The sequence below is a fragment of the Ambystoma mexicanum genome, chromosome 10 (genome assembly GCF_040938575.1).
Source record: "Ambystoma mexicanum isolate Mex_15411 chromosome 10, UKY_AmexF1_1, whole genome shotgun sequence".
NCBI lineage: Eukaryota > Metazoa > Chordata > Amphibia > Caudata > Ambystomatidae > Ambystoma > Ambystoma mexicanum.
Genome location: NC_090932.1, coordinates 1,096,355,921 through 1,096,372,388, shown reverse-complemented (window position 1 = coordinate 1,096,372,388; position 16,468 = coordinate 1,096,355,921). Strand labels below are relative to the sequence as shown.

Here is a 16,468-nt window from a genome sequence, read left to right as displayed (position 1 = left end):
GGGGTGATGGCTGGAAGGTTTAGAATTAATCTTAACCTCTGGCATTGCTCTGGGCAACCTTCCAGACCATCTTTCTTCGGCTGCCAAGCCCATTACAAAAGGGGAAAGACCATATGCAAATCTGGCTTGGTTCTAGTCCAAAATTGATTACATCGACTCATGGCATCATACATGCATCCCTCGCCCATCTTTTTCTTAGCTGTTTCATTGCCATTCAGCAACCTTCTACTTCTATGCATGGAGGACCAGTGAGACCAACATAAAATCATATCAAATACACTCAGTATCTGACAGTCTACAGCAAATGAGTACGTTTTTACCGCATATTTTAGAAGTGCTGATATCCTCTCCAGACATCTCTTAATGATGCCCTCTTTGTGTATCCAGCCTGGCTTCATCAGTCCTTCACCGTGATTCCTGTGCATGTGTTTTTTGCAGTCTGGGCTTATATCCATTTGACCAAGAGTGGGTTCTCATTGCAAAACCAAGTGCCTAGTTGGCCTTTTGACACTTTATAGTCTCTTCCTGGTTTGGGAGTCCCCACTCAACGGGGCCTTGACAGCTTTTATGCGCACACCCTTTGAGCGTATGGTATGTGCAGACCTCATTCTATAATTTGGAAGATGACTTTTTTCTTGTCCCCAATGTAAGGTACGCGGACGGAAAGAAACAACGAAGTAACCAAGGTAGCAGGGATTATCCCATGACTGGACATGAAACCTGACAATTATATGCACATCCACGCTATATAATGGCCCTGATTTGAAAAAGACGTTGGATACGTCGAAACACGTGTTATCACCATAGGGCAACATCTTTCAAGATAAATTGACAAATATCAATCTTAAATTGAAGTCGTGTGATTTTTTTCCAATCAATGGATTTCTCAATAATGGGCGCATGAGCACATCTTAAGGGTAACCAACTTTCATTTTGTCTCTATTAATTGGCACCTCCATTGACAGTAATATAACGGTACAGTTAAGGAAATGCCGGATAACAAAGTTTTGGCGTTGGGTAAATGAGCAAACAGGCCAGGAAGCTTGGATATCCAGCCTTTTTGCTTTGTCCCTCCGACAGCAGACATGTGGTTAACCAGCATTTTTTTATTATCTGGCACCATTGAGAATCTAATGGTGCCGGATAACAGAGCTTTTGCTCAATGGAGGAAAGAAGACTGAACGGAAGTAAGTTAACATTTCTGTAGTATCTACTGTAATAGTAGTTCCCCCTTCTTCCATTTGACCTGCCCTCCGTCACCATTTAGTTTCCCTCATATAACAAACACTGGCTGTAAAAGGGAATGGCAATTGCCAGTCGATAGCTTGCATGTGCCCGTGCCCTCAGCTTTTATTTTCTTTTAATTTTGCCCTTGGCAAAGTGCTACAGTCTCATGTCTACTGGGACGACTTTTCGCAATTAAGGTGGAAAGGGGACTATAGATTAGGAATACAGCCATCACTATAGTTAGTAACTTTAACTTTCTGTCCAGTGTCCTGTCTAAACCACAAAGAATCTGTCAAGTAGACTGTGTAGAACTCATTAATACGTTTGAGGTATTTTTATCGTGCATATCCTAAACAAAGGGAACCTCACAGGAAATTCTGTATCTAGGCACCATAGTATGAAAGAGTACATTACACTTCGAGTAGTGAGAGGAAAGAAAGAAGCTCTCAGTAAGAGGCAAGTTTTTTATATTTTTTGTAAAATATACATTTGGCATGTTCCATGGATATATCCAAGAGCAAGTAGAGCTGTGGACATTGAGGTAGAGATCCCCGTTTATCCACTTCTCTCCTAATTTGGAAGTTGAATTTCTGAAGAAATGCTCTTTTTCACTGTGTTTTTCATAATAAAAAACCCACTGCAATGGCAGGTGCGCTTCATTGTTTTTGTTTTGTCCCCTTCCTAACAGATCATCGCTTTTGTCCTGGAGGGGAGGCGAGGCAAAGGAGGACGGCGTCCCAATTCTGGGGAATATCAACGCTTGGATCACAAGGTACATGTGCATCCCATCCCATCGCTTCCACCCCTTGGTCTCCCTCATTTACTGCCAATTAAATCACAAGTGATATTGATTGCGTGTCTCTTGATAAGTGGTCAATTTAAGTGTTTGTTTTTTTCTGTTCTGGGAAGCCTGGGTCATGGCCTATAGGCCATGCCTCCTTGCAAAGTGGTCTAGCTAGGGCCTGTTCACCCCGAGAGGGGGCAATGTGACCACATATAGTGCCTGATTACGTACCTTGTCCTGGGCATAGTGGCTGCAGGCCATACGCTGTAGGCACTTTAGATGGCTCATTGCCTGCCATGCATTGTTCATGACTCAATATATGCCAACACAATTGGCATGTACATAAGAGTTTGTACATTTCACAAACCGCTTTGCAACACCAATAGTACCCAAACTGGTATAGGTTACTTAAAATTGATATTGCGGCCAACACAATACAACCCATAATAAAGTGTAATGATTGTGAAGATCCGATTTCCTGTCCACCAGCACACATACACCATGAACGTGTGGCAGTGGTTTAGATATGGTTGCTGTAGAAACCATAGCTGGCAAGGTGTCTGTGTATAGCATATCTTTATTGCACAGTATCACTGAATGTGCTGTGAAGAATTGCCAAAAGTGGACATACTACACACACATCACTGCTTTTCTTACACATGGAAGATACATTATCGCTCCTCAACAGTTAGTGGCAGTGCATGTTTAATAGTCTGGCCTAAGGCCATCCCGCAGCTGAAGTGATCAAAATGGGTACCTTGATTAGGGGCACGGGACATGGTCTAGGGATCTTCAAACTGTGGGGATAGCTCTTCTAAGTGGGTGAGGGGGGTAAAGGATGTCTGGGGGGGGGCGCAATGCTCTTCAAAAAGAAAGTCCAGTGACTGCTTTTAAAATAAAAATATAACCAGATATTGAAACGGGGATGGGGGAGGAGCTTGGCAACAATATTTCTACTGAAAGGGGGACTCGGCATAAAGTTTGAATAAGAGTGCAATGCCCTGAGGGGAAAAGTGCTCACTGGCATTTGCTGCTGATCATTCCCTCTGGGTACTGAAGGTATGACCTTTCTTGTGAACTAGGTGTATCATTGAGTAATCTTTGGTTAAAAGTGACATTATGGTTATGGTTTCAGCGGGGGCTGGGGGAGCAAAACCCCATAAATTAATCGGCGTTGGATCCCAAGCCAAACCTACCTGCTGCCACCACCATTGTTTGACGCCACACATGCCATTACACACGACATGCGCATACCGACAATTCATGAAATGAGCTACACAAATATCTTCAGAAAAATAGTTGTAATTTAGTGTCCCCCCTAACCAATATGGGATACTTGTGAGTAAAAGAGACAGTCCTAAATGGACAGAATGGTTGTTTTCACGATCACACTTGGCACTTGAATGTTCCCTGGTCTCCCTCCATAATCTGCAAACCAAGGTTCATGGCAACCTACTTGATCATTCCTACATTTTAAAATTCGTTTACCTCCTCTTGACCCATCAGCCTCTGAACACTCTTCTGCATTTCACTGTCTATCCTGTCTCCCCTCACCCTCCCTCTAAAGTCACTCAAAGTCCAGCCCAACTCTCTGGCCCCATGTCTAGATCTTCTTGAGACTTCCTTCAAGCACTCTGGCAGCTCCCCTAGAGCACTGGTTCTACTGCTGCACAAAAAAATCAACCTTGCTTTCTACAAGGAGTCTACTTTTTTACTACTACCCTGCACTCTGCTAAATTGAACTATTACTCTCATCTTTTCCTTTCCCCATGCTCCCTTCAGTTATTGCTCGTTGTTAAGATGGATTTCTAGAATCCAGCCTGGTTGTCCCATTTTAGGCCACCCTGGTCATAGTGAACAAGGAACCCTGAAAGGTTAGCCAAAACTCAATCAAGGTAAACGTGGAAAGCAGTTGAGTCTATTCTCTGGAGTGTGTGAGTGGGATCAATGGTCCACAATGGGTCCACTCGGTGAAGCACACAATTTAGACTGGAATCTATACAAATGCAATATTTTCTCTAGGCCTTAAACACGCACCAAAAAAAAATGAAATTAGCAGGTGATATCTCACAATACTCAATAATATATACATTCACCATAGGTCCTTAAAATGCATTCAAATGACGTAAACACTACCAGAGGTATGTAAATGAATGCAGTAAAGTGAGAACCAAGTTTCAGCAACGGTCACTGCATATAGACTACGGCAGGCATCCTTCCAATCGCGGGGGGAAGAAGCTTCTGCAGGAGAGGATTCCTAGAGGCTGGGAAACTGAAATTCACAGGGAAGGCGACCCGTACAACGAGCTGGCTACCGCCAAATTTCCAGGAGCAAACTCGGTACAGCGACGCTTCTGGTGTTGTAGCCCACAAGAAAGCTGGTCAGTGCACCGGCTCGTCCAAGGACCGCTGGATCATTGAAGGCATGGAGACTGGTTTGCTCCATCAGTCTAAGGGTCGAAGCACAAGGGATTCCTGGCCTTTTTGGATCCTCAGTCTTTTTCTTGACTGCAACACTGATTTGAAGGAATGGCTTCAGGAGGAGTCCTTATCCAAAATCCAGCCTGTCCAAGCCCACCAACGGTAAGGATCTACACCATTCAAACAGCCAGAAGTTGTCCAATCAGGGACTCTTGGTGTCACTCCTGTCCCACACCTAGACCCAATTGCACCGTGGATGTAGACTGGGACTAGACGGTCCCACCCACTTCCTGGACAGCTTTAGCCTGTGAAGGCAGCAGCTTTCCCAGGCAAGTGCATGACCTGTAAATGGGATTTCTTGACCTAGCAAGGCAGGAGGATGGCCAAATAATATGGCCAACGAACAAGCGTAGATCTCGTGACGTGGCTATTTTTGGGCACTATCCACGTTTTTAGTAGCTATTTGCAGTAAACGCGAATGTGCATGATAGAAGTAACACAAATATTGTAACAATATATCTGCTGCGACCAAAAATCTCAAAGGTAAAAAGCTAGGGTGATACAAGCGTAGCCCCATTGCACTTCATTGTAAGAGGCTGTGTGTAATGTTGAAAAGTTACAAAAATGTAAAAGGGTAAACCTGATTTCCCAGTACTGGTAGTCTGAAGGAATGTTACGTTCAACAGAATGTCTATCTGAGGTTCATAAAAATAACACAACAATTTGTAGAGGGAGACTTATTCTTTATAACCCAAACATTGGCAATTCCCCAGAACAAAAACCTCATACATCTGCAAATCAATGCATACAAACAAAAATGGTCCCAAAATATCAGACAATTTGTAAATGCCAAGTGCTCCCGTTATTCCATCAAGGGGATAACGCGACACAATAACATGAAACATACAGTAAAAATCAGTTTTTTGTTTCGTCCAGAATAACAATGGTAGATACTCAACCAACTACATAATTTATACAGTTATAGGTCCATAACATTGGTGCATAGAAAATAAAATTTCAAATCTAGCATTCAAAAAGTCTACTAGAAGAGACAAATGCAATATTTGTCTTTAGTAATGAGCTCTAAAAGGGGTCCTTTTTGTGGTAAACCATGTGCTAGCTTCAACCCCTACCCCAGGAGGGGCTGTCATTCTGTACAAATTATTTTTGTGAACCTCTGATGCACCTTCTTTTTAACTATTCTGCTTATTAGCACCAGTATCTGAGGTTGTCAATGGGACAAACCTACCTTAGTTTTTCACCATAACAAATTAGCAAAAGGTTCGGGAAGTGCAGCTGAAGGCTTTACTTCCTCTCCAAAAAGAAAGAACAGGTTCAGAAACAAAGCAAAAAGATTGGGGTTCCATAGAAACTATGGACAGAAAGTTGCCAAAAGAGAAACCTTTCCTACTGCTTGTCCCAGCTCTGCTTCTTCTCTTCGTAAATCTCCAAGATACATGATACTTTGTCTGCAATACATTCTGTTAAACCCAGGTTTATCACTTGGTCTCAAAGAGATGGCCGGAACAATAAGTGACAAGCTCCAATGCACAATAGATAGCATCTCCTTCTTAAAAGATAGCAATACTGCCAGGTCATAAAAACCCAACCTGGTTGGTTGTAAATGTACTGGTTACTCATTGCCTTTCCTTCAGCCTCCAAACCTTGCAAAACTAGTTTTCTCAATCTCACAGAGTTCACCATGCAGAGTCCTGGCTGCAGGGTCTGGCCAAATTATGAAAAACGCACAACAAATAGATGTGTACATTCCCCATGTACCCCAAACTGTAATCAACCTAGATCTCTTGACCCCCATGTTTGTTTGTATGTATGTCGGTGCATGCATGTTTTAAAACTAATCAATCTTCTTCACAGTGGTTCCCTCATGGCAAATCTTCCTTCTCGCATGCACATTATAAAGCTCCTCATTGCCCAGCTGTTAGGTGCTTCGTGGCACACCATACCCATTTGAATGTATATTTAATTGTTGATTTTTGTGTGTCCAAATCTTAAATGGATCAACCTAAACACAAAGTAACACACATCCAGATCTCATTAACTTTGCTGGATACATGTAAAATTGCAACATTGTGCCAACTTCGGCGCTTCCCCGGAGCACTATGGCGCGTGCAGCATGAACCCCTCTTTCTCATTGGGACCTTTCCTGGACACCCCAACATTTTCCTTTTAGTTAATACTTTAACTAAGAAACCAAGTTCTTATTTTTTATAACCATGTTGGGGGGCGGCAGGGGGGTATGTGAGGGGGCCTACAATCATCTCTCATATTGGTCGAAATATATACTTCTGATGTTTGTTAATCTGCTTAAAATCACATGCTGTGCATAGTCCGACATCCAGTGGTCACTGCAGAGTATTGGATTTTGTTTTTCGTAGTCGAAAAGGGGACGTCGACAAGGCGTGTCTGTAACACTATCCCTATAGTGACGTGCGGTGTACCCACAAGCCCTCACGCGTCGAGGTCCCTCGGATTGTTTTTTTCCGCCCAGATATTGGTTGCCTTTAAGCGGAGCTCCTCGAGAGACATTGCAAATTCATTTACTCGACCTTTGGTCATTATTTATTAATATATATTTACATAAGATCCCTCCCTCGACGTAGCTGCGAAGCCTTTTCTCCGCCGAGTAAGAACTTCGTCGGCGGGGGACGAGACGGAGGAGATCCTTCGGCGCTGCCGAACACGTGGCCTGGCCTCGCTGGCCATAAGACAGTAGCGAGAGTGGGGTCGTGGGCCATTTCTTGTTAATCTCTGAGAATGCCTTTCCTTTTCCCCTCCCTTTCCCTCGGGGTTGTTATCACAGTGAAATATTTCCTCAGCAATGGAGAGGACACCCTTTAGGTTTTGCCCGCGTTGCAAGGGCAAGTTTACCTGGAAAGACTAGCATAAACGGTGTAACCGTTGCTTGCCCCTCGACCATAAGGAAGACGGCCGCGCGGCTTGTCAGCTTCTTAAGCCTAAGACTTTAAAGGACCGCAGGGTCAAAAGGTGGGCGGCCTACGCCATGTCGAGGTCCGATTCCTCACCCGCCGCAGAAAGTGGCGAGGCATGTGATAACCCGACATCCGTTATGGAAGTCGTAGACCTCTCTAAGGAGCGCTCGTGCTCCTCGTCATCTGTCCCCGGCCCCGTCAAGTTCGGCTCACGCCCTGCTTATGGGGAGGAACACCCCGGCGACACTGACGCACACAAACACTCCCATAAACACATAACCCACGGCTCTTCTTCATCAAAGACGAAGAAACCATCAGCGCCAACGGAGATGCAGGTTCCACCGGCGTCGTCCTCAGACCGTAAGAGTCTTAAGCCCCCCTCGCAACCGCAGACGCGACCAGCGACTGGGCTTCCCCCAGATAAGGGCGCTACCCCCAAACCGCCAGACGAAGCGCTCCGTCAGAGAGCGCCCGTCGCCGTAGAACGTGCGATGCCCGTAACGTCAATACCAGAGCCCTCCACAGACAGATTAGTCGTCGAGAGCCTTGCGAGGATCGTTTCCGCCGATAGCCAGAAGCGGACGGCGAAAGATGCATTGAATACTGCTCAGAAGGCTAGAGAAACGCCGAAAAGGCCTGAAGGAAGGCAGGAACTGCCCCCTTCATCTAAAGGGACTCCTAGCCTACCAGAAGTCTTTTCAGACGGCGACGGAGACCTTTCTTCGACGTTATGGGGGAGGTCGAAGCGTTTTCAAGCCAAAGACCCTCCCCCCCTGGCCCCCCTTCCCCCAGACTGCTCAGGGGTACCTCATGAGACCCTGGAGAGACTCCAGTTCTATATGGATAAGATGGAGAGGTTTATGGAGACTCAAAACCTACCACCACCCAAGAGGGCAAGAGGGCAAGAGAGGGACCTCAGATGGACCCCGGGGCTAAATTCCCTAGGCTGTTTAATCCCTTCCAAGTGGATGTAAATTTATATGACCTCACTGAAGAGGACCTCCACTTTCAGGAGGACGACGAATTTTTAGGCAAAGAAGAGGAACAAAACCTAGAGGAAGAGGTTTTTGAAGAACATCCAGATATAGGTGGGGGGGGCTTCGGTGGAGACCCAGAGGAAGGTGCTTCACAGCCCTGGCAGTCCCCATCAGCGTTTTCGGACCCTGATGTACTAAACCTGTCCCCTCCCGAAGACTCACCTAATAGGAACACGTCACCCATAGACGATCAACCTACATTTAATGCACTACTACGCAAGGCAGCAGCGCATTTCGAAATAGACACTGGGGAGATTTCTCCTGACATTGACTTTGTGGAGAAGGTAATCAAGGAGGAACCCCCTGTCAGCCAAACCATTCCCCTCCTCGCCTCAGTATGGAGACAAATTATCCCTTCACTATCTACACCCGCGTTGGTCAGAGGGGTCAACCCGAGGATAGAAAAACTATTCAGTCCCTCCCCTTCAGACCCGTTGTACGTCAGGGGCCACTCTGTACCAGACTTCCTATTGGTGACAAATACAAGGAAAAGAGCAGGGGTCCTGCTGTCTACCAGCGAAGCACCACCAGATAAGGAGGGCAAAAAATTGTATGCCCTGGGGAAGAGGATCACAGCCTCCGATGCTTTTTCCGCAAGGATTGCAAACAATTCCTTGCTAGCAAGTTATGCAGACGCACAATGGAGCAAGCTACATAAGGACGCTGAGGAGGTACCGGAACCCCTACGTACACGCCTTCTGGCCACGATTACTGAAGGGGCCCTAGTCAACCAAAGCATCGTGAAAAATACTCTAGATGCTGCAGACATGGCTGGCCTTTCCCTAGTCCAAGGAATACTCCTCAAACGCCATGTCTGGCTGCGTAATTCAGGGTTTAAACCTGAAACACAAGCATCTCTAATCAACAAGCCTATAGAAGATGCCAACCTCTTTGGAAAGGCGGTTGATGAGGCACTAGAAACGGCAAAGAAAGAGTTTGACACCATCAAAACCCTAGACCAGATTTCTAGGCCTCCTAACAAACGTGGCTATGACAATAGGCACTTTTTTCGAGGCCAACGCCAGCAGCAAAATCAGCAGCAACAATACTCTGCAAACAACTGGTCCTCTAACCAAGGCACCAGTGGCCAATACAACCAGAGAGGACCATGGCAAAGGGAGAGGTCGGGGTTCTACCCCTAGAGGTTCCCAAGCCACCAACACCAAATGACTCGAAGATTCGGGTCCCCTCCCATGCATCGCCGGTCGGGGGCCGGTTAGCATCCTTTCTTCCAGCATGAGAGGGAATAACTTCAGACCGCTGGGTACTATCAACCGTAGCCCGTGGCTACTGTATAGAATTCAACAGTTCCCCAACGTACAGACCCCCAAGGGGACGACGCATGACACCAGAACACCTCGCCATCCTTCCACAAGAAGTGGACCAGCTACTGGAAAAAGGAGCTATAGAGGTTGTGCCTCTATCTCAGGTAACGGAAGGTATTTATTCAGTGTACTTCCTTGTACCAAAAAGGACTTAACCATGCGCTCTGTATTAGATCTGCGCCCAGTAAACAAATTTATTCAAACCTCAAAAGTTTTGTATGGTGACCTTGCAGGAAGTGATCCCCCTGCTATCACAAGATTACATGACAACACAAAGATGCATACTTTCATATTTTAATGTTGCCAGCGCACAGAAAATACCTCCGGTTCATGATAGAGGGCAAACACTACCAGTTCAGAGTGCTACCCTTCGGGATAGCATCAGCACCAAGGGTATTCACGAAAGTACTGGCAGTGGCAGGGGCCCACCTGCACAGGTTGTCCATCCCAGTATACCCTTACCTCGACGATTGGCTCGTAACAGGGGATTCTTACGAAACATGCTTCTCAAATGCCCAAAAGACTGTAGACCTTTTGTTCCAACTGGGCTTCTCCAACGAGAAGAAGTCCAGCCTAGACCCCAGCCAACTCAAACAATTCCTAGGGGCACTAATTCGAACAAAGGACGGCCTCGTCTTCCCCTCCAACGAGAGGGTCCAAAACATGCTGTTTCAGATCCCTGAATATGTAGCAGGTCGAGAGGTGACGGTACGCAAAGCAGTGCGATTGCTAGGAATGATGGCGTCATGTATTTATTTGGTACCCCACACGCGCCTGCCCAATGCAAGAGTAGCTCAACAGCCAGTGGTGTCTGGCCAGCGGACAATGGGACGATCTAGTGGTGGTCTCGCAGGCCTTGGTTCTCTCGCTACGGTGGTGGTCGAAGGAAAACCTGGTAATAGGGAAACCATTTGCCACCCCCACAGTGGAAGCCACTCTAACCACAGACGCATCCCTCACAGGATGGGGGGGGGGGGCTCACCTATCCCATCAGACTGCTGACAGAGTTTGGACTCTGAGCGTAGCTTCCAAGCACATAAACCTACTGGAGCTACTTGCTGTGTTCAAGGCACTAAAAGCCTTCCAGACACACCTACAAGGGAAGACAGTGATGGTCCTCACGGACAGCACCACAACCATGTACTACCTCAACAAACAATGGGGCACTCACTCTCCGGGACTGTCCAAGCTGTCCCAGAACATCTGGAAGTGGGCTCTCAGACACATGTTCCTACTGTCACAACATGTACCAGGGGAACTCAATCTGCTAGCAGACAAACTAAGCAGAGACTTCCCTCTGCCCTCAGAGTACGAATGGCGTTTACACGAAGACATCATCTTCGACGTTTTCACACAATGGGGATTCCCAGAAATAGACCTGTTCGCAACCCTGGAGAACTCACAATGCCTAGATTACGCCTCCAGGCACCCCCAGAACCAATCCAAGGGGAACGGTCTATCGATTCCATGGTCAGGGAAATTTGTTTACGCTGTTCCCCCAACTCCCCTTCTCAACAAGATTGTGCACAAGATGCACCAGGGACAAGTTACCATGATACTAGTGGCCTCTATGTGGGCCTGGCAGCCATGGTTCGCTCACCTGATGGAGATGTCTCTATCTCCTCCAGTGAAACTTCCCTGCCCGTACAACATGCTGTCACAGGACAAGGGCAGGACACTGCATCCATGCCCTCAGACCATGAATTTAGCAGCCTGGCTCCTGAGATCATAGAATTTGGACACTTACAATTCCCGCAGAGATGCATGGACATCCTCAGGGAGGCTAGAAAGCCTAACACTCGTCACTGTTATTCTAGCAAATGGAAGAGATTTGTCATCTGGTGTAGAGGAAGAAACATCAACCCTGTTGACTGCTCTCCCACACAAATTGTTCTGTACCTGACCCATTTACTGGACTCGGGTCTAGTATTCAATTCTATTAAAGTCCACCTAGCGACACTTTCTGCATACACTACTTCCCAACAAGTGTCATGGTGGAAAGTCCCAGTTATTAAACCCTTTATGGAGGGGGTAACGCGTACAGTCCTACCTCAGGAGGAAGAAGGTCTCGATTGCGCTATTACAAGAGACCCACCTTACAGCGGACTCCATGTCTAAGTTAACAGATCGATGGGATGGGACCACGAGGGGGTCTCCTTACTCCAAATATGCGAGAGGCGTACTGATATGGGTGAACCCGAATGTGCCTTTCCAGCTAGAAGGCTGGGATTCTGACAAGGAAGGGAGATATACATCAATGTGGGGCACCATAGAACAAACCCCAGTGTGCTTCATTAACACATACCTTCCGCAGCATGGAATCCCGTCATACTTAAGCACGTTGAGTGCTAGACTGGCACAACACCGAGGCAGGACCTTCGTGTGGGGGGGAGACTTCAACTGCGTCATGGACTTAAGCAAGGACAGATCGCGCCCTCCTCCTCAGTCAAGCAATCCCGCATCCACCTCCTTGACGGAAACACTCGACCAGCTCAACCTGGTAGACATCTGGAGAGCAACATCCAGAGGCCAGAATTTACTCACACTACTCAGCTCCACATGGCGTCCACACAAGGATCGACTACTTGTTTGTTGATAAGGAACCATCTCCACTGGCCACATCCACTGAATATTTGGGGAGATCGATCTCCGACCACTCCCCGCTCGCCATGCATTGGCAGCTGCGTGGACCCAAACCTCCAATTCCCATGTGGAGGATGCCTACAGCAGCGTTGGATGATCCAGAGTTCAGAGAGGACCTTGCTGAGAGGCTAGAGGAATATGTCGGAATCAATAAGGGATCGGTGGCTACCTGGTCCACACTGTGGGAGGCCATGAAGGTGGTTACCAGGGGAGAAATCATTTCAAGAGCGGGCGGAACCCGCAGACAACTACAGTCCTCTCTTGAGGCCCAGGAATTAGAGATCGCAAGACTAGAGTCCGCCCCTGACATTTCCCCAGAGTCCGAGAAGATCCTTAAAACAGCCCATATAAAATGTCAGGAATCATGGGCCAGACTGGAGAAATTTGACTTCGCAACACATACCGCCAGATCCCACAGCGAGTCTGACAAACCCGGCAGATTGCTTGCCTGGCTCTGCAAGCGGGAACACCCTAAACACCTGCCAACGGAGATAAAGGACGAAAAAGGAGTAACATACAAGACGCAGATGGAGATCAACAAGACTTTTGCTAAGTTCTACTCCAAATTGTATGCCCACGAGTCCCAGGTGCCCGCCGCAGAATTAATCGAAACATTGGAGGAGATGGGCCTCCCTCAAATCTCCAGCGAGCAGAGGGAGGAACTGGACTCGGAAATCACTTCCGAAGATGTGACAGCGGCCATCAGATCGCTCGCTAATGGCAAAGCCCCCGGCAGTGATGGTCTCCCGCCCGAATTCTACAAGACCTACAAACCCATTCTCACCCCCATCCTACATGAAGTTTATCAAGAAGCCTACACAAATGGCATCCTGCCCAACACCATGAAAGAGACCATAATTATTCCAATGCTCAAGCCGCACAAGTCACCCACCGATTGTGATTCTTATCGACCTTTGGCCATGCTGAATTACGACAGCAAGATCCTCACTTCTATATTAGCCAACAGACTCGCCAGAGTGGTAGGATCCATAATTCACGAAGATCAAAATGGATTCGTCCCAGGACGCAACACCACGGCCAACCGCAGGAGACTACAACACATCATGGCCGAAACCCACGACCGAGAGGAGGACCTGGCGATACTGTCACTTGATGCCATCAAGGCCTTCGACTCTATCTATTGGGAGTGGCTTGTGGAGGTTTTGAGGGGCTTCGGCTTTGGTGCGGGCTTCATCAGATGGATCCAGGTACTTTATAATTCGCCAATGGCAAGGGTTAAAACAGGCAGAATTGTCTCGGGATCCTGGGCAATACAAAGGGGCACGAGACAGGGGTGCCCACTCTCGCCCATGCTGTATATATTGGGCCTAGAACCAATAGCCATATACTTTCGCCAACAGTTTTTTGATGCGGGCATTAAGGTGGGCAACGTTTACAACATAATTTCATTATACGCGGATGATGTACTTCTCTACTTGAGGAACCCTGAGCTCAACGCACCCACAACGCTAGAAGTTCTTGACAATTATGCAAAGTACTCAGGGATACGATTCAGCAGACACAAATCAACTGCATTCCCCCTAGCTAGCCTGAGGGGCATTGCAGTAGACGACCTCCCGCCTATCGGAATACAGTGGCAACCTGACAAGTTCCGGTACCTGGGAATCAATGTGGGTCACACCCCGCTACTCACACACGAACATAACACTATAGCAGCAGTCACTGGCCTTCGGCGTTCAATCAAATTTTGGTCCAAACTACCACTGTCAATGGTGGGTAGAGCGGCGATTGTCAAAATGATAATCCTTCCTCGATTCCTGTACTTCTTTGCCAATATTTGCCACTACGTTCGCCCGCCTTTCTTCAAGACACTAGAGGCCATCATCAAGGACTTCTTGTGGGGTCCGCGCAGACACAAGCTCACACTGGCCACGCTGTCTCTCCCACATAAGGAAGGCGGAATAAAACTCCCAGACCTTCACCTTTACTATTTGGCGGCCCAGCTCAGTCACATTACGAAGTGGCTGTCTGATGACACATCGGCCGAACTGGAACTACTCAGGCAGTCTTCCACAAACTTAATCCCCAAAGAAACTCTATGGTTTCCCCCTCGGCTACCTCCCGAAACTCCGCTGATTGTCAAGCTGGGCAGGCAGATATGGGCCAGGGCCTGTCACATAAGGCAAGTGAAACAGCCGTACTCACCGGATAACCCCATAATGGTGGATGTGTGCAAGTCGGAGGCGGAACTCCCCACTCCCAGGAGATGGGAGGAAGCAGGCATATATACATGGGGAGACATGTTCACTGATGGGGAATTCAGGGTCTTCGAGTCGTTACAGAACATTGAAGGAATATCCAAGGGCCAGTTCCTCTGGTACCACAGGATCAAACAGATCGCTAAGAAGCAGTGGAACAGCTGGCCGGAAGAGCCCACCCCCGACCCACTGCTACAGGAAATGCACGACCTCTCAGATGGATGGAGACCAGTTTCCAGACTTTACAACAGACTCATAGATAAGCCTAACCCCAAAGGTCAGGCACTGAAGGCGAAATGGGAGGCAGATCTTGAATCACCACTTACTGACAAGGAATGGGAGAGAGCACTGATCTACCCCAAGAAAGTGTCCCGGAATTCCAGATTCGGACAAATACAGCTGAATGTCCTTTACCGGACATATATGACTCCCCACAGGATTGCCTCATTCAACCCGAAAATACCCCCGACGTGCCCATGGTGCGGAAATGACAAGGCAGACATGATCCACATGTTCTGGTCCTGCATCAAAGTGAAATCACTCTGGGTCAAAGCCAAACAATCCTGCGCAGAAGCTGGCATGGTAAGATACGACTGGACGCCCGGAGAGTGCCTACTAGGTATATATCCTAGACCGGGCAAATTTAAACATTTGGTGAAACTAATGGACATCTCATGCATTTTGGTCAAGAGAACAATAGCGATGGCCTGGAAGACCCCAGCGGGCCCCAGCCATGCTCAGTGGCTGAGCGAACTGGCGAGATGGACGACTGCTGAAACCAGGGCCTGGCAAGACGGGATCACAACCAGCGGAGAAGCCACAAGTGGAACCCTGGACTCCTGGAAAGCCCTCCTGAGTGACATGCGCTTCAGGGCAGACTATAAGCCTCCCTGAGGGACTGTAGCGTCCTACAACACCCGATTTTTCATACTGATACAGAGATGGAATTACCCGAATCTGTTCCCCTCGCTTCCTGTAACATCGGAACTATAATTTTTACTTGCCACCAAACATCTCATAATTAACGCTACATGTAGACTGCTGTTGTTTTGGTTGTTCTCGCGTTACTTTTTTTGTTGTATCGTTTCTTTATTACCACACTTGTAAGTTTGTAATGTTTCTCACTTTCTTGAAAAAACCAATAAAATACTTTACAAAAAAAAATGGAGGGGGTAAAGGGAATGTACCCTCCGATAGCGAACCCAGCTCCCGCTGGGACCTAAATGTGGTACTTACCAGGCTCATGGGCTCACCATTCGAACCCATGCACAAGGCAACTCTTAAAGACCTCACTCTTAAGACCGCCTTCCTAATAGCTATCACCTCCATTAGGAGAGAAAGTGAACTACAGGCTCTTTCCGTTCTAGACCCCTTTGTAACGGTTCACAAAGATAAGGTGGTTCTACGCACACACCCAAGGTTTGCACCAAAATTCATCTCGAAATTCCATGTCAACCAGTCAATAGAACTACCAACGTTCTTTCAAAACCCTTCAAATTTGGGAGAAAAAAGCCTGCATACACTTGATGTGCGCAGAGCTGTCATGTTTTATTTGGAAAGAACTAGACCACTGAGAAAGACTAATCAGTTCTTTGTCTCGGTGGCAGCAGGAAGAGAAGGAGATGCAGTCTCAAAGTCCACTATATCTAGATGGATTGTTCAATGCATCACTCTCTGTTACATTCTTGCTAAGAGAGAACTACCCTTCAAGCCAAGAGCACACTCTACTCGAGGCACTGGGGCATCCATAGCATTCATTGCAAATGTTCCCCTTGAGTCCATTTGCAAAGCGGCAACCTGGAGTTCTGTACACACCTTTACAAAACACTACTGTCTAGATGCCCACTCTAGATCTGATTCC

General features: G+C 47.3%; 1 protein-coding gene across 1 annotated transcript in view; it reads left to right on the top strand.

Moving 5' to 3' along the window:
* The window catches only part of TGOLN2 (trans-golgi network protein 2), a 196,803-nt gene that overhangs the window by 81,887 nt on the left and 98,448 nt on the right, over positions 1-16,468 (top strand). Inside the window, exon 3 of the mRNA XM_069618937.1 lies at positions 1,916-1,999. Within this exon, the coding sequence (XP_069475038.1) occupies positions 1,916-1,999 (84 nt within the window). The remainder of the gene's footprint in view (positions 1-1,915; positions 2,000-16,468) is intronic.